The 22,251-nt window shown below is 41.3% G+C and overlaps 1 protein-coding gene across 1 annotated transcript; it reads right to left on the bottom strand.

Annotated features, from left to right (window-relative positions):
• Positions 1-691: 691 nt before the first annotated feature.
• Positions 692-20,337, bottom strand: rab40c (RAB40c, member RAS oncogene family). The gene is made up of 6 exons (XM_073494635.1): positions 20,184-20,337; positions 12,224-12,284; positions 10,233-10,293; positions 10,065-10,142; positions 6,895-7,117; positions 692-6,136 (listed from the first exon to the last, which is right to left on the bottom strand). Exons 1-6 carry the CDS (start codon positions 20,323-20,325, stop codon positions 5,862-5,864), a joined length of 840 nt encoding a protein of 279 aa, XP_073350736.1. The 5' UTR covers positions 20,326-20,337; the 3' UTR covers positions 692-5,861.
• Positions 20,338-22,251: the final 1,914 nt, after the last annotated feature.

Genomic DNA, 22,251 nt, shown 5'->3' with positions numbered 1-22,251 from the left:
TGAATAAAAGTATTATAGCGTCTGATAAAATGTACTTAAGTATCAAAAGTAATTTGAGACAATAACTGTACTTAAGTATCAGAAGTAATTTCAGACACAAAATTTAGTAAAGTATCAAAAGTACAAGTAAAAGCAAAGTAAACACACATTTACATGTATTGACTGTATATATTGTGCTATATATGTATACTCTGTAGGTTGACCAATTATTGGATGGATATTTTAATTTTCAAAATCAGTGTTTTTTTTTTAATCTACTTGCTGACAAAATATATTTAAAAATGCACAACATGCAATCTGCAAAGTAGTAATAAAGCTATAAAGTAAATGTAGTGAGTGAATAGTAGAGTTTAATGTAGCAACATATGAAGTACCTCAAAATTGCACTTAGGTACATCTACTTAGTTACATTCTATCACTGGATACTGAATCTCTTTTGTGGAGATTATATAATCTATTTATTGTAAAATGATGTTAAACTGTGTCAGAACAGTCTGGAGACGAGCCGGACTGACGCCATGTGTTTACATGATATCTGTATAAAAGCACTTGCTGCCTACGGACTGACCTTGTTCCAGTCTGGAGGAGAGGTGTGGTGTGATGTGGTGTTTCCAGCAGGTGGCAGCCTTCTCACAAGAAACGACACCAAAAACCTTCAAAGAATCAAATAAATCAGCAGCGACATCTTGACTCCAACATTCAATAGTTTTATTGTGAAAAAGTCTTTCTCTTCATACCCTTTGCCTTGAAACTGTACAATCAATAATTTAAAAAAACAAAAATGTTCAGCTTGGTGTTTGAAGAACATTCTCACACACACACACTCGCTCACACACACACACACACACACACACACACACACACTCGCACACACACACACACACACGCACTCGCTTCAGATTACTCAGCAGCTTTAGCCAAAAACCAGAATAGTGTTTTACAGGTGTTTTTTTTTTTTTTTGTCGTTTTTTTTTTTTTTTGTCTAAGTCGTCATCATTATCACAACAGTCTGCTCCTTTATACAAACACTTCCACAACAGGCAACATCAGAGGGCATCCCTGAATCTCCCACCATCACCAACATCTCCATCTTTTAAAAAAACGTCCATGGAAATCCAAAAAACGTTCAGGAGAAACACAACAAACACCGAGGGAGTCCATACATAAACAAAGAGAAGCAAAACATGGAGAACAGTCGTGTTATCTCATAACACAAAGTGAGTGGATGTACAATATAACACAAAACAGTATGATTACACCCGGTGAGGGTTAATATGCTCTGTGAGTCAGCAGCAGCAGCAGCAACAATAAAAAGCCTTTTCCTGTTCATCAGAGAGGGAAACCTCTTCTCTCAAAATCTTGGCAACAAGCTCGAGTCAAATTCCTTTTCGGCTCTGTCTTTTTTAAAACACTGATGGAGACAAAACAAACGCTGACACTAAATATATTATGTGAGTCAGCTGTTTCTAAAACTTCTCTCTCAAAAAAACCTTAAATGCAGAACACATGGAGGCTGCAGCCAGCGGTCGGTTACACCACCTCATGTTTACACCGAGGAAAGGGACCAAACTGGTGTTTCTACAGATTCTAACTCATTTATTACAAATCAATTTTTGTAAGAAAAGTTGATTTTCCCAACTTCTTCCCAAAACTGACACTCAAAAATCTACTTTTCTTACAAACAGCAGCTTTAACTGTTGATCATTCCTCCTGATTCCATGTATTTCACTAGTGTGCATCGACCAGACAAAGAGCTTAAACTCTCAGAAATATAACGGTTCCTAAAGGTTCTTCAACAGGCCAACACTAACTGAAGAACCTCTTTATTTAAGGGATGGCTCTTAGTAGTTTATGTCGCTCTTTAAAAAATGTGCAATATCTAAGAATTGGCCATTCTGCTCAAAACAAATAGGTGGCAGCATATCACAAGAGTAACTGCAGCTGACTGTAGCTGCCAGTAGCTACTCAGCTAAGTCAGACGGCAAAATAAGAAGGAAGAGGCATCACGTCACTGAATCTTGCTTTGGTGCCTGACTGTGGTGCCAGCTGTATTGAAGTCTATGGGAGATGCATGGAGAAACACTAAACCCAACGTATCTATGTCGACTGACTTCTGATGAAGAAATGGCTCCAGGATGAAGAGTCACAAGAAGTCACAAGTTTGTTTGGATGTAAAGGAAGATGATCACACGCTCATCTGCAATGCAAAAAATGCTTTAATTATTAAAGCTTTTTTTGCATCACAGCTACAAGTGTGAATATCTTCCCTCACACAGGAAACCACTGAGGGAAATCATAAATCATGTGTAGTAAATGTGCTAAAAGAAGTTAAAATATTGGTATATGCTCTAGTAATCTGACTCAGGATGAGTGGAGAAGCTTCACCGCGTGAGTCAACACATCTTAAAGTCTGGAGGCAAAGACAACTGAGATCAGACAGAGAGAGGAGGGGAGGAGGGGAGGCAGATGGAGAGTCCACCAGCACTCACACTTAACTACACACAGAGTTAACACTCAGCCCGAAGGATTTGACCGGGGTCAGGAGGAAACCCACTAAACACCTGAGGAGAAACAAGCAAAAAGAGGGAGAGAGCGAGAAAGCAAACAAGATGCTGAGGTGAAGAGAAAGAAACAAACCACGCAGAGCTTCCTACGGAGGAGCGGAGGATGAAAGAGCAGCGAGGAGCGACGGAGCCAGGGCGTTCTGATGAAGCCCTCCAGAGATCTATGAAAAGAGCATCTATTATTCAACAGCTATGAATCATGGGACAGCATGCGGAGGCAGTGGTAGAGATCAGAGGGGGAGAGAGGAGAAGAGAAGACGTGCTGCATTAATTCCTGCGGGAGATCCAGTCGGAGCGCAGCCACTCAGAAGAGTTCACGTGTTCGCTTCAACACGACACGACTGTCGGCTCGATCTAATCACCTCAGGTTGGAGCTGATGTTTGTGCAAACAGCAACGTGTTTCCTTGTTGGTGAACAATATTTACAACTATCGGCCATCACCACGGACTGAGAACATGACGGTGAACACGCGGCTGCTACTACCTGACAGCCTGATTTCTCAGAATCACAACTAAATTATACTTCAAAGACGAGGCAGGCGATATTTCAAAATCATCCTGTCGTCAAAAAATCCTGTGAAATTACAAAACAAAGACACGACTGACCCTGCAAACACCACCAGTTTGGTCCTTTGAGTTAAAACTCTGGGGGAAGAAGAACTGATAAACATGACTCACTGTTTACTATCAACACCTGAAATATTCCACTTTACCTGACAACTTCACCTGATCCTGTCCAGCTACTCACTGGTTTCTGTTTACACTCCTCAGATCTGTCACCGTCGCTCTCCTCATCATCTGAGGACGCCGAACACCACGAGCTAAACTTTTCAGACGACCTCAGAAGTCTGAGCTTCCTGTCCCTCCAGGTTCTCCCTCAACGTCTAACACTGAAACGAATGTATGGAAAACACATTAGTGCATACCATGGATGGGAGGGCCGGGGGACTCCACATACTGCTGACAAACAGGAATTAGGTGATCTAACAGGTGTGTTACACTTCCTGTTTGGATCATTTGGCACAGGATAGTTTTAAGTGATATTCCACCCAAAATCTTTCAACTCTGTGGGCTCATAAAAGTGATTTTCTTCTTTTAAGGAAAAATGCATTACAGATCTTTAGTAATGTCAATGTTCACTTGTACCGTCAGTTTAGGGCTGCATTAAATAATCTGTCAGTTATTTTAAAAATGTAATGTTTAGTCTATAAACTGTGGGAAAAGAGTGGAAAAATGTTCATCATAATTTCCCAGAGCCCTACTAAACACCTTTAAGTAACACTTTTTGTTCCAACCAACAGCCCAAAACCTAAAATATTCAGTTTAAAGAAATTAAAAAAGCAGAAGAAGAAACAGCAAATATGTTGCTTTTTCAAATATTAAGCAAGTATTTAACATTAATGCTTACAGGATTTGAGTGGAGTATCTCTATGAGGAGGCGCACCGTGCAGGACATGTGTTATTAATATATATATGTAATTAGCCAGGACTGGTGTTGGTGTGTGCGTGCTCCTGCTGCATGTAACAGGTGTGACAGGACAGGTGAGGTGTGGAAGAAGGAGTCCCTAAAGATGGCAGACGGGAAATGAGGAGAAAGAAAGAAAGAAAGAAAGAAAGAAAGAAAGAAAGAAAGAAGGTGCCTTCTCCAGATCTCTTCCCCTGACTACAACTCCCAGAAGCTCCTGGGCCAAAAAGGAAACATGAATATTGAAAATATTGGGTCTATTTTACCTCACTGATTTCATTTTGTGAAGTTTGGATTTACCTTGTTAGATACATTTTCTTCAATAGAGTGCTGCAGGGACGACGAGATTTTTCTAAAAATAATCTCTGTGACAAACAAAAGTTTATGACACTTCCAGGTTTTGTTCAGCAAGAACATCTTCACAGATGAACACCACTTTTGTGATTTTTGAAGCGGAAATTAAATCTCAAAGCAGTAAAAAGCTAATGTTAGGCTATAAACAAATAACTTCAACCTTCTATTAAAATATATTATACACACTTTACTATAAACTGATCAGTCTACAGTTGTAGAGTTGTGGAGTCGGCCTGTAAAGACGGACTAGTGAGTAGATGAGTCTCCGTGTTGACGTTTAATGTCCCCGACAACCTCTGTAGTCTCATTTAGACACACTACCGCCATTTTTAAGACACTTAAAAATTCACATGTGGGGTATTTACTTATGTAAATTTATGTCGTAGAACAAAACATGACAATGTCCCGACAAAATTTCGAGACGAGTGAACCAGAAGTGCAAAAATGCAGACTAATTTCCAGGTTTTAGGATTCCTGCGGCACTCTGTTGAGTCAGGAGACCTTAAATAGGTTACTTGTTTTTTCTAGCATTGAGTAGTATCCATGGCAACAAGCATCATTTCATCCCTATCCCTATATATAAAACCTAAAACTCGAATGTGTGAGCTGTTACTGGGGAGTCTGACTCTTCTGTGCAGGTTCAATAATAACGGTTGTTTTTGTGCTTCAAGAAAACGAGCCGCAGGTGAGCTGGCTCATTAAAAATGCAGCTTGTATTTGTTGACGTTTGTTTAAATTGACTTCCACGAGAAAACCTAGAATCGATTTAGACTCAAGCAAGTCTGGACCTGAGATCTGGTTCAGGTTGGTTTGCCTCCACACCGGCTCGGAGCCTTCACTCATCTTGTCACCAAGATTTCCCTCCAGCTTCAAAAAATCATTCTAACCAATGAGTGTTAGAGCCAGCTGAGGAAAAACAAAGATCAATAAAGGACTGACCGGTTTTTAGTGTCTCGATCTTTAGCTTATTGGTCATTAAAATAGCAAATGAACTGAGGTGTGAACAGAAAAAGGTGGAATTATAACCAGACAGACAGAAGAAAGAAAGGTGAGACATAAAAGGGAAGAATTGATCTTGAGGTGGTTCCTGTGACGCACAGACACGATGAGTGACGAGCATCATGCACAGAAACTAAATATGGTTGAGTTGGTGAGAGATTTCTGTACATGTAGTTAACACTCCAGCAGACAGAATCTGGAGTCTAGTGAGAATCAAAATGTTTGTAGTCGTCCTCCTCTGGTATCTTGAGGCACCATCTGCTCTCCCCTCCACCTGCAGAGTCCTTTAAACTCTTTAACATGATCTCATGAAGGTGAGAGGTAGCACTTATTCATCCCTTTATCCATCATTCCTGCTCTTCAGCTCCTCAGGTTCAGGGATGCTCTTTTTCCTACAACTATCATCCTGTACATCCGTCTGATCCCATGCTGCCAATCATTCTTCGTCTCTTACGGTCCCCCCTGCAGGAAGCCGTTAATTAAGAGATTTTACAGTTGTTGCGGGTGCAGTTCTGCGGCGGGCTCTGCGGTGGACGGATGGACTTGGAGCGTTTCAAGCTGTTGCCTTTGGAGCCACCGGCCGGGTTGGCCAGCGAGTAAGAGCGTCCGTGCATCATGACGGCGTTCATGCCATTGGCCATGGAGAAGGACTTGAGGTGGGACTTGATGGCGACGGGCAGCGGCAGCTTGTCGATGAGGTGGACCGGCGTGCACGACACGATGGCTCTGCAGCAGAGGTCCTGCAGGCTGAACACTGCAGAGAGGACGGAGGACAGTCAGTCATGACATTCTGATTTCCAGTTTCACACACTCGACTACTGCTGCAACTAATGATTTTCATTATCCATCAAACTACTGATCAAATGTAGCATTTCTGTATAAGAATGTTTAAAAACACAACTTGACATTTGTTTTGTCTTTAAATTGCTTCTAGGTCTGATTAACAAACCTTTATTTAAAAAAAAAAGAAGAAACTATATTTTTCTTAAAGACTAGACGAGTAGAGGTCAGAGGTCAGACTTCAGCAGGAGAATCCCTGAAGTCATAAATAAAGTTCAGACTGAGTGTTGACACAGAAAGTCTGAGTCACTTCATCTTTAATTCTCTGAGGATTTGCAGGACTTCACTTCCACCTGCTCTCTTCTGTAACTACAGATGAGGCAGACAAGAGGCTGACAGGAATAAGGAAGAATTAATTCATGTATGAGGGAGCGTGTCGTCCGTCTGATGACTACTATGGCTCGAGTTGTTTCAATGTTTTAAGAATTTCAGGATGAAATAGAGGCTTTTTAACCTTTTTGCCAGAAGCTTGCCTTGGATTTTTTTTCTCTTTTTGAACTTCTCTACCAAAGAGCACCTTCATCACATTTCCTTTGAACTTCATGAGCACTGACACTTTTTTTCTCTCTGAAGTTACTCCACAGTCTTAAAGCGCACTTCTAGCAGATGTTTGACAAGTTATTCTAAGACATGTTATTCAGTTCACTCTTTGGCTTTAGTTTTTTGGCTCACCTCTGTTGGGCCTCCAGAACTTCTCCATGCCGTGCCTCATCAGGACGATGCGCGACAGCTCCGTGAAGGACTCGATGACGTTGAAGTTGCACAGGGGGCTCACCTCGAAGAAGGTCATGCCGTTCTTCTCGGCGTATGCTCTCGCCTGCTCAGTGGGAACTTGCCGTTTGAAGGCCAGATGTAGACGGTTACCGACGAGGATTCGAGGCACGCCTGGAGCATGCTGCGAAGGGAAAATCAAACAGAGGACAGAATTAACCTTGATAGCTGACAGCACGATAATGATACAAGTACTTCAAGGACAATATCAGCTGAATATGCGGGAAGTATCTGTTTAACAGCAGGACTTCTAATCTACAAATATTTGAAGGAGTTTAAGTAAATATAGCTGCCACCTTTTCCTGAAATGATTAGAAAAATCTCAGCTATACAGCATCTCCAGTTGATCAGAAGCATCCGACAGAGAGAGGAACTAAATGAGACTCATTACGTTCATACAAAGTGACCAGCGGAGGCTCGTTATTAATTCAACAAGCTCCAGGAAGCAGCCTGTATCTTGTCCTGCCACTCAGGCTCCGCTCTCTCTAATTCACCCCCATCTGTTCTGACAAACTGAATGAAACATGATGGCAGCGAGAGGTCGACCTCTCTCTCCTCCTGACTGTCACCACTCATCAGTCTCTCCTCACAGTGTCCTCCCTGCCGCCTCTTCATGCTCCCAGTCTCTCCACAGAGGTCGTGCTGGTGCCGGCAGCAGCGACAGTCACAGAGGAAACAGAAACAGCTGTAGCAACAGCAGCAGCAGCAGCAGAAGCAGAAGCAGTGGTGGTGGTGAAGATGGTGGTGGAAAATGCAGGAGCAGCAAATACTGAAGGTTTCAAGATGTTTGACTGTTAAACTGCCTGATCTGTCTCACATTTTCCACAATAGAGAAGAAGTTTCAAAGGCTCCAGCCATTTTAGAGAGACATCTCATGACTCATGAAGCAAGACACTCTCTCAAACTGAGAAATACTCGAGAGGAACCAGCTGATGATTTAAGTCTTTTATTTAAAATGTGTATTTGATTATTTTGTTCTTAATATTGATAATGACGGCTAGATTTACTCTAGGTTTTATGTTATACTGTCTTAGTGATAAATTAAGTGACCAAATAACTAAACAAAACATCAGTAAAATCAATGAAACTGAAAACTTGAGGAGTTTGTTAAAGTATGAGACATGGGAATTTCACCAAATTTAACACACACAATTCAAAATGGCCAACTTCCTGTGCACTGTAGAGACACTTTAGTACGTCTGGAGGTGTTACAGCCTACCAAGTTTCATACTTGCAGGTGAAAACGGGCTGCAAACTCAGTAAAAGTTGAATATCTTGTGGGGGGCGCTACCGAACCAGTTCTCCACGCCCGTGCCCGAGACCCCAGTCCACACAGTTTAATAATTATAAGACAATAAACCTCCTCACACCATTCGGTCCTCCGACACTGATAATAGTAAAATAAAAATACAGCACATAACCTTTGATTAAATCTAACTGATGCACTTTAGGTTGCACATCTACACCTGTTTTAGGGCTGAGTTTAAAAAAAAAAAGATTTTCCAACTCAAATCAATCTTGTGAAAATAATGTTGGTGACTGTAAATAAAGGTTTCAAACATTATAAAGACATGGCTACAGGGTGGCAGAAGGAAGGAGAGGAAACTCTAAAGACTGAAGGGGCAAATAAGAGCCCTTATGTCAGGTAGTTGATGAATATCATATTATATATGGACAAACAAGAGTACTGTGCTTGTATAGTTAGGTTAAAATGATTAATGTCAAGTATTATAAATGTATGTAAAGGCTGATTATTTGCTGTCAGAATCTGTGAAGGGTTTATAAGATTATAAATTTATTCTCAATGTTGTTTAAAACAGGAAAAAACATTTATTTTCTTATTTTCCTTTGTAGAAATACACAGGCCTACATCTGTCATTAATTTCTCATTCTTTCACTGCAGCTTTTTTAATAATCAGATGCTAAATCATAATATAACCCATTCATTTCCCCGTAGTCCACACACCCTCAATATATATTTATTTGAATTTATTTTATGTATTTTCTATTTCTTGTAGGCGCCCTCATGCTTACTTTTTGATTCTATATTTACTTGTGCCTATTTTTGTGGATTACATGACTTCTGAGATTCTTGTAATGCAAATTCTCTCTAATGAGCCTCCAGAGGTTTTCTGAATCTCACCTGCACAATCTGCTTCTTTTCTGTTGCTGTTTCTGCGGCTTTGTTTTACTTTGCAAATAAATAACTCAATTAATAAATTCTTAATGTAATTAATGCATTAATATTTTTTTAATAATGCATCAGGTTAGTGGGTTCCTTGTATAATTTATAGCATAGCATTTTTATCTTTTCTAAAAACTTTAATGTTTAACTTTCCGACATATTTTCATCCCTCCATCTTATTTCTGTCCTTAAAAGTGGCCGAGCACACCACATCTGTGGAGGTGGAGCAGGAAAGGCCGAACTGAAACATACATTCCACAGGCCAAAAATATCACCTCAAACACACACACACACACACACACACACACACACACACACACACACACACACACACACACACACACACACACACACACACACACACACACACAACGGACACGGACATCCTTTTTGTTTCAGTCAGCAGGAAGGACATGATGAGAGTAGCCCACACACACACACACACACACACACACACACACACACACACACACACACACACACACACAGATTGCCTTAAGTGATCCACTTAACTCCTTCTATTGACCCTTTGTCCCATCTTATAAACTTGAACATTTTTCGAATAGCTGACGGCTGAAAGCGAACACATCAGGAGGAGATCCTTCTGATCGGTTGCAGCAATAAAACCCGGAAGAAACACACACATGTATAATACAACTCCTTAAAACCACAAGACGTACTGAAAAAATGTCGTACTCTCCTTCCAACAGTCCGGCCCTCTCATTAACATTTTCCAATTTAACATCTATTGACTGTAAAAGATCACAGTCATTGAACTTCAGGACTTCAATAAGCTGAATGTTGTCACCTCCCTCTGCATGACATCTTCCTCAGCTCAACCCTGACAACATCCATCAAACCTCATCCATCAATCTCCTGGACTCACCTCATCAATCTCTCTGATCCACCTGTCGATCCCATCGAAGGACCACCGGTTGGTGATGTCATACACCAGCAGGATCCCCTGAAGACAGACAAACACAAGGCACACGTGAGTAAGGAGGATTTGCTTTGGTCGTTTTCAATGTATTCTACTAAGCGGTGTGTTTCTCACCTGAGCTCCGCGGGAATAAGAGCGAAAGATGGTGCAGAACCTCCCCTGTCCTGAGGTGTCCCTGAAGACAAAAAGAAAAAGGTTACAAAGAAAATATGTGAGGATTAATCTGACAAATCAGTGGGAGTGTTAAGATGATAACGTTGTGATCCGCGCCTCTCTACTCACCCACACAGCTATTTAAAACGGGTATTACAGATATGAAGTTAAGCATCATTTTACAGCCTCGTAGCTCATTTTACATCTCAGATTTAGACACTACTTTTGGTGAAGATTTTGACAAAGTCTGACAACAGTTTCAGACCAGCTGCCGCGCTTTTCCAGACTAGTTACAGCTCAGCCAACTGTGTGTTCATTCAGTCAGATGCTGATGCCTGAGAGACAATCACGTGTCAGTCACCTATTGTGCAGTTGAACAGAAATGACGTCCCTACTAATGAAATGTTTATGCCTCTTAGGGCAGGTGCAGCACCGGCTTTGTTAGAGGGTTTAATCATCCTCACCTGGCCCGCTGATGTTGAATAAAACTGACAGCTTTTTAATAAAAGGTGCAGACGTAGAAATCAGCCAACCAATTTATTGTTCTTTGAGCCTGATGATGGTTTAATGAATTGATAGTGATCATTTCTATGCCATCCAAGTGTAAACCCAACATCACCCATTGGTTTGTGTACTCTTGTTTTGAGGCATTAAGTTTGGCCGTTCAAGCTATATCAGGCTTTGATCCACAAACTGGATGTCAGTAGGTATATTCACTGTGGGTTCTGATCTTTTCATGTGATTTGTTGACAGAAGATAAAACACAAAATAACACCAGACTTCTGCTTTTAGTCTTTTTCTCCTTTGCCATGAGAGACTGAGTCATGAGACACAGAGAGACAGAGATGGAAAGGATGATGAGGTAAACACTGAGCGAGAAGAAAGACAGTCAAACAACAGCGAGACAGTGAGGAGAGAAGGAAAGACTGACGCAGCAAAAAAAAGAAGATTCTGCATCAACTTTTCTCTCCACAGGGAACACGAGGCGTTGCTTCTCCCCTGAGTTGTTGAATTCCTTGGCCTACTTCCACCAAACAGGCCTCGCCTTGCACTGCAGTGTGTCTTAACTCACAATTACATGCATCTCCACCGATACAAGATTATTTGTGAGGTATGTAACAACATGCAGGAGATAAGGACTTTCACTTGCACCCACCACAGATGGGTATGGTTTCTTTTCTGTGTTGAATGCATTGGTTTATAATAGTAAAAGTAAACGTTTGATGTGATACGCTGTTACCAGGATATCTGTGGATCAAATGCTTTAAGACAGATCGTTTTTTTCCTGCATGTCATCTAGTTTGGGTTAAATGCATTCACAGGCTGAAACACGTTTTCCTCTGTTGGATCTTTCTGCACATGTATGCACCCATTATATAAACCTTCCTACATTGTGTATATTTGCATTTTGCTATATGCGTGTTCCTCTTCTGCCTCGTTTAAAATGTGATGTGTATTATGTAAATGTCCCTGACAAACAGTATTCCTGTTCCTATTCCTAATCTGTATCATGTTGTTCCAACTCTTCACTCAAGCTCTAAGATGTTTACACCGTGTGAGATGAGACTTTTTTATGGCTGCAGCCTTTCATCAAAACAGAAGTCTGAAGATGCATCGTGCATCATTTTATACAAATGTACACAAAATTCATCAGGACACATTTACCATCTACGGAAACATTCATTTTTTAAAGGGAGTCGAGTGTCTTTCTCCATGGGCGACAAAGAAGTGATCTATATTGGTTACTGTTTACTGTGTTTGTAAAACTTTACATTTTTACGTCAATTAAATGTTTCTTCTTTCATGAATTCAGTGCAAATGGTGAAATCAGTGGAAACAGTGCGTTCAAACAGCTGCTAAATGTTGGCAGGTAAGACACACTTTAGACACAGAAACAAAAAGAGCAGCAGTCACTCTCTCCGTTGTACCGACAACAACAGATGTGTGCTTACCAAAGCTCCAGCTTCACTCTCCTCCCGTCCAGAAGAATGGTGGTTGTTTTATAGTCAATACCTGGACAGAGAGAGCAGACAGAGGCAGGCATTAGACAAATGGATGCATCAAGAACACCAGCATCAATCAGGATTATAATACTGCAGCCGGAGACGAGCTGACTCCCATGAAGTGACTCATCATCTATTTGAGCCATTTCCACTGAATCAAAGTGTAAATTTACCCACAACACACCACAGAGGACTGTGATTAGCTCTGAAAGTGACAACTGTGTATTTACGGGTGACAAGACAAATTATATAACAGTGGTGATCTTTCAGCTAGCTCTGGATGAGACAGTTTTATTATGTCAGTGTTTTCATCAAAGATGATGCTCAATACGTAACGCTTATGAGAATCCTAAAGCGAAAGTTTAAAGCGAGCAGGTTTACTGTGTAACCGGCAGCAGTGTACAGCCTCAGGCAGCTAACAGTTCCCTCTTTTTCTGGCCCGTTGTTCAGCTCCTCTCTGACAAACCTGTCTGACTGCTACACCTGTCGTCCTGCAGCTCCGTGTCTTCACATGTTCACTTGAGTCTGTTGGCCACCTTCCTGCGGTTTTCACTATATCTACCACCACCTGAGGCCAAACAGGTGAACCACTGAATAACCACTGTTTCACATCCTGTAAGATATAGTTTACTCAACAGTTGCAGAGTGTAGAACTTATTACAAAATGTGCCTCATCCTGCCCCGACATGCTAACAAAGCTAAATTTCATTTCAACAACATTTACCACCAAGAGAGACTGTTCCTTGTTTGGGTCCTTGTGTTTACTGGCTACTTTAATAATAAGGCTAGTCATTTTCTATATTGTTCTTACTATCAACAAATGTCCATGAAAAGAACAACTAACTGATTAATCATTACCGCTCTAAGTCCAATGATGTACTGTAAAATGGAGACAAGCAAAACACATTTGCAGCAAATATGAAAAATAAATCCAAAGTGATTAATTTTCTGCCAACAGGACAACATACACCTCAACAAAGGAGTGCCACCACCAAACGGGTGTTTGTCTGAATACAGAGCACTTTTAACTGGAAACCGTCAGCTTTGGGATGAAACATTAGGGCTCCTGGGAAAAGAGACATTAACATAACAGTGGTGTTTAAAAAACAGTGCAGCTGACGAGCGAGCCTGCCCAGTTCCCAGACTCTCACACATGACTGCGTCAGCCTCTGGCAGGTAGCAGCTGCTGGCTAACAACATTACCAATATCTTCCAATTTTCCAGGCAACATAAAGCTGCTGCTGAGCTAAAGTGCTGAGCTCAGGCTCGCCTAATTGAATTGGAGTGAGCGAGGGGCTTCGTACCAAGTGCTTCCTCCCGCTCGTTGCCAGGGCTCACTTAGATATCCCACATAATCAATAGCTTTCTCTGATGTCTCTGATGTCTTGGCTGAACGCTGCTGCTGCTGCTATTCTGGGAGTCGGCTGACTTTGTTTGTTCTCTGGATCTACTCAAAGCTGTGTGAAGATTGTGTGAAGATGTTCAGCGTGTGTCGGAGAGGTGTTGATTTATCTCTATGGTAATGTTTGCGATAATGTTCTTGTCACTGTACAAAACACTATAGAAAGCAATGTTCACAGTATATGTAATTATCTATAGTTAGTACATTTTCCAGAGAATCAACTGAGAAGCTGTTTATAGAAACATCCACCTGGCAGCTGCAGTTTGTTTGTGTTTGGTTAATTTTCCAACAAAAGGTCTATTACAGCCAGAGACATTAAATGGAGAGCAATGAGTGCGATTTGAACAAAGTGTACAGAGATTTTATCTATAATCTTATATTTTCCTGGGTTCTTGTTGTCAAGCAGGACTTGCTACGCAGGCTTGCACAACAGAAACTCAATGCGTAGTTGCAGAGTTGCCAAATTAAACAGACATTTGACGTTCAAGTATTTATTTCTAGCTTAGGTGACGGCTTGGTTTGACCAGAAACATGTGCACCTCTCTGTATCAGTAATTATTCCAACAACATGGACATATAGCAGACTGAAGCCATCATATTTATTCTCCATTGTCAGCTAATTATTTCAGTTCTTCATGGAGCTAAGTGGTCCTGTCAGCTGACCCAAGTCTGCCTGGTTCGTGACCTGGAATCTGTTGGTCAAAGGGGCTCAACAGCACCAGACTGGGACCTCCAAGACCGATGGGAGATCAGTCTGAAGACAGGGGATACAGTGCAAAGGTGATTTACTGTGGCTCTGACAAGGACTTGGAGTCTGTGGATGAAATTCTGGTCAAATCTTAAAAATATAATATAACTTTTCTTTCTGCTCCAATAAATATGACTGAACATCGAGGGCTACAAACCGAGAGCGGCAGAACGAAAAACTACAGTAAATGAAAAAAATGCATGAAAACCTGACATAAAAGAGAAAACAACGAGCTCTTAAAAATGTTTAATGTAAATGTAAGTTGGAAACACACTGGTGAATATTAAACATATCTGCAGGTTTAAATAACATGTAGAGGGAATGAAGGGAGAAATTAAATGGGGAAGAAAAGAAAGCAAAGTGCAGAAAATGTGATTTGACAGCAGTGAGACTGCAGCTACAGCTCAGCTCTGTGCTAATATTGAACAGTCGGAGTGTCAGTCTGTGCATCTTTCAAGAGGATTAGAGCAGGTTCAGCATTTCATTTACCTACCAACCCTTTAAATCCCCTCTCCTCCAGGAAGGGGAGAGTAGGGGGTTATCTCTGAGCTGGCCTGCATCCAGCGATAACTGTTGTCTATGGATATGCCACTGTCAAAACAGCCAGTCCACTGCCACAGAGGAACAATGGACCGCCGTGCCTGCGTGACCTCTGGGGAATATTCCATTGTTGGCGGGTGCTGAATGAAAAAAAGATTTAAGAGTCTCGCAGCTGCACTGGAAAGTGTCTTTTCAACCTGATTTCTGCATTTTAATTGGCTTCACTCCTCCGAGGCTGCTTTTATCTGATGGCAAATATCAACCGACTGTGAAATTCAAAGCCTTATCGCAGTGTGAAATATTAATCTTAAGATCCCCGAAGAAATCATCTGAGGCCAAACATACCAATGCCCCGTTTCACAGCCTCCCCAGAGGCCGTCTTTCTGAGGAATCAGTTCACGATGTCCATCCTGAGTGTGATTCCAAGGAAATGGTCCAAATGTGTTAATCATTTCAAATATATGCGACAACAAAGAAACAGGGACAATAGAGACTTGTCAACCAGCAGAGACTGTGTTAGTCATTACTGAGAAAGCTCTCCGTCTAATAAGTCTGGATGTACTAGCACATTGTGGGCACATTGGAAATTAATGCACAGAAACGCTCGGGACTTAAAGGTTAGAGATGAGGTATGTTGATTCCTCGGGCATTTAATCCATTTTATTTAACAAAATTCTTTTCTACATGCTTATAAAATCGCCGGTTTTGTAGAGGAATTAACAGAAAATATGCAACATCATGTGGGCTTAAGGAAGGTGTCAGCCAGCAGCTTTAGACACGACTTCAAAATATGTCAACTTGTACTCTGATAATACCCTTCACAGTTTCCCTGCCAGAACCCAAGGGAACGTCTTGTTTTTCCTCACTGACAGTCCAAAATTCAAAAGATACTCAGTTTGACAAAGAGCAGCAAATTCCAACATTTGAGAATCTGGAAACAGATGTTTGGCATTTAAAAAGGACAAATTACTGACAATTATACAACTGTCAACACAGGTGTGCTGCAGAGATGCTCTGACCGACAGATCTTGTTCTTCAGATGCAAGAAAACATGTTTGTTTGGACCACAACAAATGTCACATCATCACCATTTTAATTGTTTTTTTAAGTGATAATGAAAATTACGATGCAAAAATGATCATTCCCACTAGTCACAAATCATATCACAGTGACGATTATGTGTCTAAATAATGGCAGTGTCATTGTTTTAAACTAATCCTGCAGCCCTACTGTCACTCCACTAATGAACTGTCTAATCATTTTACCATCAACAAACAGTTTTTCAGAGCCGAAGGCATCGTCTTCAAATAGACTGATTTGTCCAACAAACCGTCCAAAACCAAAACATATTAAAAAAGCAATCATACACAACAAAGAAAAGCAGCAAATCATCATATTTGAGAAGCTACAACCAGACAATGTTTGGTATATTTGATCTGAAGTGATCGATTATCAAATTAGTTATATTTTCTTTTCTAGCGATGAACAAATCGATTTATCTACTAACTGTCAGCAGTGCAAAACCAGCTACTACACTGGCAAACCTCCTAAAAGATGATACAAAGGCACTAGGGATGCATGATATTTGATTGTTGCCAAATCTGATATTTTCCAACTCATTCTGGCAGATTGCCGTCGCTGATATATGCGCATATTTTTTCCACTAAATCTGAGTGCATCAAGTCTCTTCTGTACTTAAAATGCAAACATACAGTTCTTTTTGAAATGTACATATCCACTGGGGACATTTAGAAAACTACTTGGTTAATACTTTGTGTTGAATGAGCAATTAATGTCTTGTTGAAATATTCGTTTTAAAGACTCTATCAGCTGATACCAATGACGTGCTGCTATTATCACTAAAAATCAGCAGCATGACAAAGTCTCCACCAACACTTTCCAGGATACGCTGCACTGACACATTTGTCATTATGACGAGTCACTATTCTGATTTCTAGTCACCGAATTTCTGATCAATACCGCACACAATCACTGACGAGGGATGAGGAGCTGTGACAGATGGGTCTATCCTACCGACTGCCCCAAATCAGGAGGGGCACCAATCACAGCCTGAGGACAATGTCATCCAATTAAAATCTGCTCTTCTGTCCTGATTTTCTCCTCTTTAAATATTTAGGTTCTTCACAACCATTCCCCTTCCATCCACAATAACCTCTCATTGCCAGAGGGATGGAAATCAATAGCAGAGCTTCTGTCTGCACAAACATCCCAGCTGAAGCGTGTTCGGCTGCGTTCCTCTCTGCCCTCCATATTTAATGAAGCCGTTTGAAGGCTTTTGATCTCGCACGCATCAATTAGGACATCTTCCTCTTTTAGAAGGATTCTTTAGAAGCTGGCCAGGCTCACATTTCGACAGAGAGTTTGTCTTTTGAAGGTGACGTACGCTCATCTTTGAGTCACAACCGCACTCAAAAGAGAGCTGCATTTGTTGATTAATTCATTAGTTGATTGAAAGAAACATAATTGCAAACTTGCTGTCTTCTTGGTCATTTATGATGGTAAGAGAGGAGTCTTTGGGTTTTGGACTGTTGGTTGGACAAAAGAAACAATCTGAAAACATCACTTTGGGCTCCGGGCTCCTTTATGATGAACATTTTTTATGTTACTTCAACATTTTATAGACTTGAAAATAAATTGATTAATCGTAAAAATAATCAGCAGATCGTTAGGCTGCAGTCCAAGTTGAAAATACGTTTACTCAAACTGATGAATAGATTATAAGAACAGTTGGTGATTAATTTAATAGTTGACAGATAGTTGATTAATCGTTGAAGCTCTACCTGCCACTGCATACACAAACCGCCATCAGAGCCACCAACAATCAAGTTCAACCACGATGCAGAAACTCTTCCTCAACTCTTTGCTCAAGACCTTTATTTGAACCGATGACCTCCCTCTTCAAAGCCGTCACCTGCTTCAATCAAACTGTTTGGCCTTTGGTGAATGTGGGCGTCTGAAAACACACATGACCTGAGGTCTTCACACTGCTGCCAAATGCCAACAGGCAGCATCACCCTTTGGCAGTATTCATTAGATAAGCGCTGGTGAAAAGGGGTCATTCTGCTGACTGATGTATTTTTCATGACTTGCCTTCATCCTAAGGGGAGGAGACAGAAATCATCTTTGTGTTTTGAAAAGCAAAACAGATACTCGTCCATGACAGCGTCTCTGGTGAGGACTGTTTACATGCATGTTTTACCTTGAAGAAATAAGTCACTGAGCTGCTTATATTCCCAGATTAGAGTTTTAAATTGGAGAAGAGAGTCTAACTAGGCTACATGAACATGATGGATGTACTCCATATTACTTTATGTTCTACTGTTCCTTGACAAACTCATATCACCTCTGTTCATGGAGGGATAGCAGTGACACAGGAGTCTCAGGCTGCAACTAACAGTTATTGTCATTGTTGTTTAATCTGCTGATTATTTTCGCCTCAGGCCTCATTGGCGTCCTCAGGTGTCTTGTTTTGTCCACAACCCACAGATATTCGGTTTAAAGAAGAAGAAGTGGTTTGTTTAAGCCACGGACAAAATGTACAGATTATTAAAGTGACTGCTGCTTGTCTTTTGAAGCACACTGTAGTATTTTGGTGCTCTAAAATTGTGTATTTCTCAGCCACTAGTTTCCTCTCATTCCAGCACATTATTAAAAACAATCTGCAGTTATTTGAAAGTTGCCTGAGTCGAGGTAATCCATCACAGTGAACGTGATGCCTGCTTTTATTGTTTGCATTGTAAAGCAGCTTTCAGTGCAGAGCAATTTGCACTACATCACCAACATCAATAACAGGATGATTAGAGTGATAAAGTGTTTTCCACATGTACAATTAATATGGCCTGACCAACCCAAATGGACCACAAGGCTTTTATTGGATTTTGACATTTATTACTCCTTGCCGAAACAAGGGAAAATAGTGAACACATCTTTTCCATCAAGAAAAGCCTTCAGTGCTGTTCTTCACTCTTCTTTCAATGAAATATATCTCCAGTTCTGACAGAACTGATGCTACAGCAGCTATGCTAACCTCTTGAGAAGCCAGTTGCTTATCTCACTGGTCATCACACGTAAACCACGCCCGTAGCTGCCAGTAGTTCCACAAAGGACACTGATTGGTTCAACTAATGTGTGTTTGGCCACAAACACAGAGCTTGAAGCCTTGTAAGATGAACTTGCAAGATCATATGATCTTGCCAATCAAGCTGCCTCGCAAGGTTAGTACAATGAGCCAAACTGATCTCAACCTGTAGGAAACACCACATAACTGCAAGAATCGCATTAATAAAATTGGAAAATGTGTATAATTTCTAATAAATATGCAAAAACACACACATTTCTGTCATTATTTCTGTTCTATCTGCTCTTCCTGTAGGACCTCCCTCTGATATGAGTGGGTGTGTGTGAGTAGGCATGTTCAGCAGCCATGCCTACTCGCAGACCACCAGCTGACTGCAGCAGCAGGCGGGGATCAGATAGTGGCTGTCAGCCCCGGAGCTATAGCAGCGAAAGAACCAGGTGATCTGAGCTCCTACACCCAGGGAGGGATCATCTGACTGGGCACAGCTCCATCAACCTCTCCCTTCACAGCATGGTGGATGGCGCTAAAAGAGCTAGTGTTCCTAAATGTAACTACTCTAAATTAACAAATACAGATGACTTAGGAACTATAACTCAATTAGCCACAGTAATCTTCAAATCAGACCGACAGGAGATTTATTCTTATGTGTCATGGTAGCTCAAATACATGTAATACTAAAGCACGTCGCTCTATCCGGCTCAGCAGCTCCCTTTATAATTACTTTGAGTTGGACACTGATGCTGTTAAGGAAAAAGGAGGAACCTCAATCAAACAGGAGAGGATGTTGATTGGAAATATTCAGTGTTTAATGTACAGGTCTAAAAGCTATTGTCTTGTTATGATGTCATAATAAAGCTATTGTTTACCAGGTGAAATTATCCTCTAAGTCGACAACAATGCACATACAGTCATGACTGTCTGACTTGCTCTATGTGAATGCTCTGTTATGAGCGTCAGAGAGCTCATTGTGTATCCTCCACAGTCCACACAGCAAAATACGCAGCTAGTAGGTTCAGGACTTTTGTGATGAGCAAGCATGACACAACACGAGAAGATCATCATCACGAGAGGTCAGAACTGAGCCAACAGGTCCCTATCAGCTGAGACTGGAGTGACTCACCGCTACTGTAAGCGTACGGGGACTCGGCCGATCCATCCTGCAGGCTGTCCAAGATCTCTCCTTTGCCCACATCGCTGTCTCCGACCAGAAGGAACTTGAGCAAGTAGTCGTAGCTTTTCACTGGGCTGCCCTGGCTGCCCATCGTCTCTCACATCTGAGCCCAGGGGCAGCGGAGGCTGAGGATGACTGACTGTAAACTTCCCCCCTTGACAAAAGGATGGGTAACCAACCAACCCCCTTGTGTTATTCTACTCAAAACAAAGGCAATGTTTGTTATCCCATGAACTTGTTGAATGAGGGTCCACCAGCAGAAAGTCCTTGTTTGGTCTGGTGAATATAACAGACTTCCAAAGTGTGTACAAGCAAGTAATTTTCAGATTAAAATAGGGGCCAACAACAGTCTCACAGGAATGTCTGTCTTGAAATAGATGGATGCCAAAAATGTGATTTAAAAAAGCAAAGCATGCTTATTGCTGAAGGTAGATAAGAAAAATAGTTTGGTCACAAGTGGTGCTGAGCTTTACCCAATGTAAACAACTGGCACTGTCTTTCAAACTGATGACTGACAGGTTATAAATAGGTGTAACCACAATCTTTCGCCAAACCCCCTTATTTTAATTAACATATATTATATAAGAGACATTCAAAGAGTAACTAAAGCTGTGTCTGGACGGGACGACTCTGAATAAAAAGTCTATGTAGGGAAGAAAAACATGCTTATTGTCTGGAATGATAATTATAATAAGATAGGTGGCTCTAACAACTTTGCAGATTTTCTGAGCAGATATCTCATCTGAGATTTATTTCCTGATATATGCCACACTAAAAAAACAAACAAACTGGAGGGTGTAACGTTAACTCTTGTCTTTTTGTTCCCAGTTAAGAGAAGCTTGTTGGCTAATAAGTTAGCAGGGGGAACAACAAGCTAGCCCTGCCAGAGAGCTACCCAGCTAGCTTAGCTATTATCACTGCTGCTAACGTAAAGCACTCATCAGATACGATAGTTATTGAAAGATAGTTTTGCCAAATGACACGCTACAGATTTGCAATATAATTTTGAAGCCCTCTTCCAACTGGACTGCTGGTATTTTACAGCAAGCTAAATGCTAACTTAGCTAGCGCAGCCCCGTAGCTCAACTTCAACCGCCGTCCGTGTAATTTCAGGCCCCCTTGTCTTTCTTCGGTCCGGGATGACAAAGATTCCCGTAACTTCACCGCGTTATATCCAGAAAAACAGCGATATCTGCAGCGGGATCAGAAGGCTGTGGCATGTTTACGTCCAGTCCAAACCTCTGTAGAAGTACTCGGTAATCTCAGTCCGTGATCCGTCCATTTCTCTCCATTATACTGAACCATAATCACAGCTGCGGCTCCTCGGTACCGTACAAACAACACTGAGTGTGCCGCTGACAGCTCGTCCGCTCGCGACACAGCGCTGCCGTCTCCCCTCTGTTCCCGCCCTCTCGCTCCAAGCCCCGCCCCGACGCCCTGTGATTGGACACCGATTCCGCGGTGACCGACGCGGTGGGTTTGATTGGCCGAGCGAAACGTCCGTCACAGTTCGCTGTCAACAACACGCAGATGGTGAGGGGGACAACAAAGATGATTCATCTCCCAGTGAGGAGAACAATGGCAGAGACGTCTCATCATGAGGAGAAAACGTGATCAAATCAAAGCTCTGAAGCGTCTTTTTGCTCTGAAAGTGGAGTTAAAGACACAGGACTGGAAAAAATCTGTTAAAATCAGCTTCCTCTCTGAGAATATACACATAAGACAGTATAAACAGATGAAGAGGTGGAAATTACACCAACCCTCCTGCAAAATTCATTTAAAATTCAGGTTTTGTTTTTGCATTAAAAGGCTATTTGTATACTGATATGACTGATGTAATTATCTTTTTTATGTTTCTTATCTTATATATTGCACCTTATACTATATTATACCTCCTGCCTCATATCATACTGTATTACTCCATATATACCATGTTAAAATGTCCTGCTGTACCCTGCTGTTTACATAACAGGCTGCTACCAATCACACCATGTCACTTTATATTATCACACTTGTC

Source organism: Pagrus major, chromosome 23 (genome assembly GCF_040436345.1).
Source record: "Pagrus major chromosome 23, Pma_NU_1.0".
In the NCBI taxonomy this organism is placed as follows: domain Eukaryota; kingdom Metazoa; phylum Chordata; class Actinopteri; order Spariformes; family Sparidae; genus Pagrus; species Pagrus major.
Note: the sequence above shows the minus strand (reverse complement) of the source record. Positions and strands in the feature narration are given on the sequence as shown.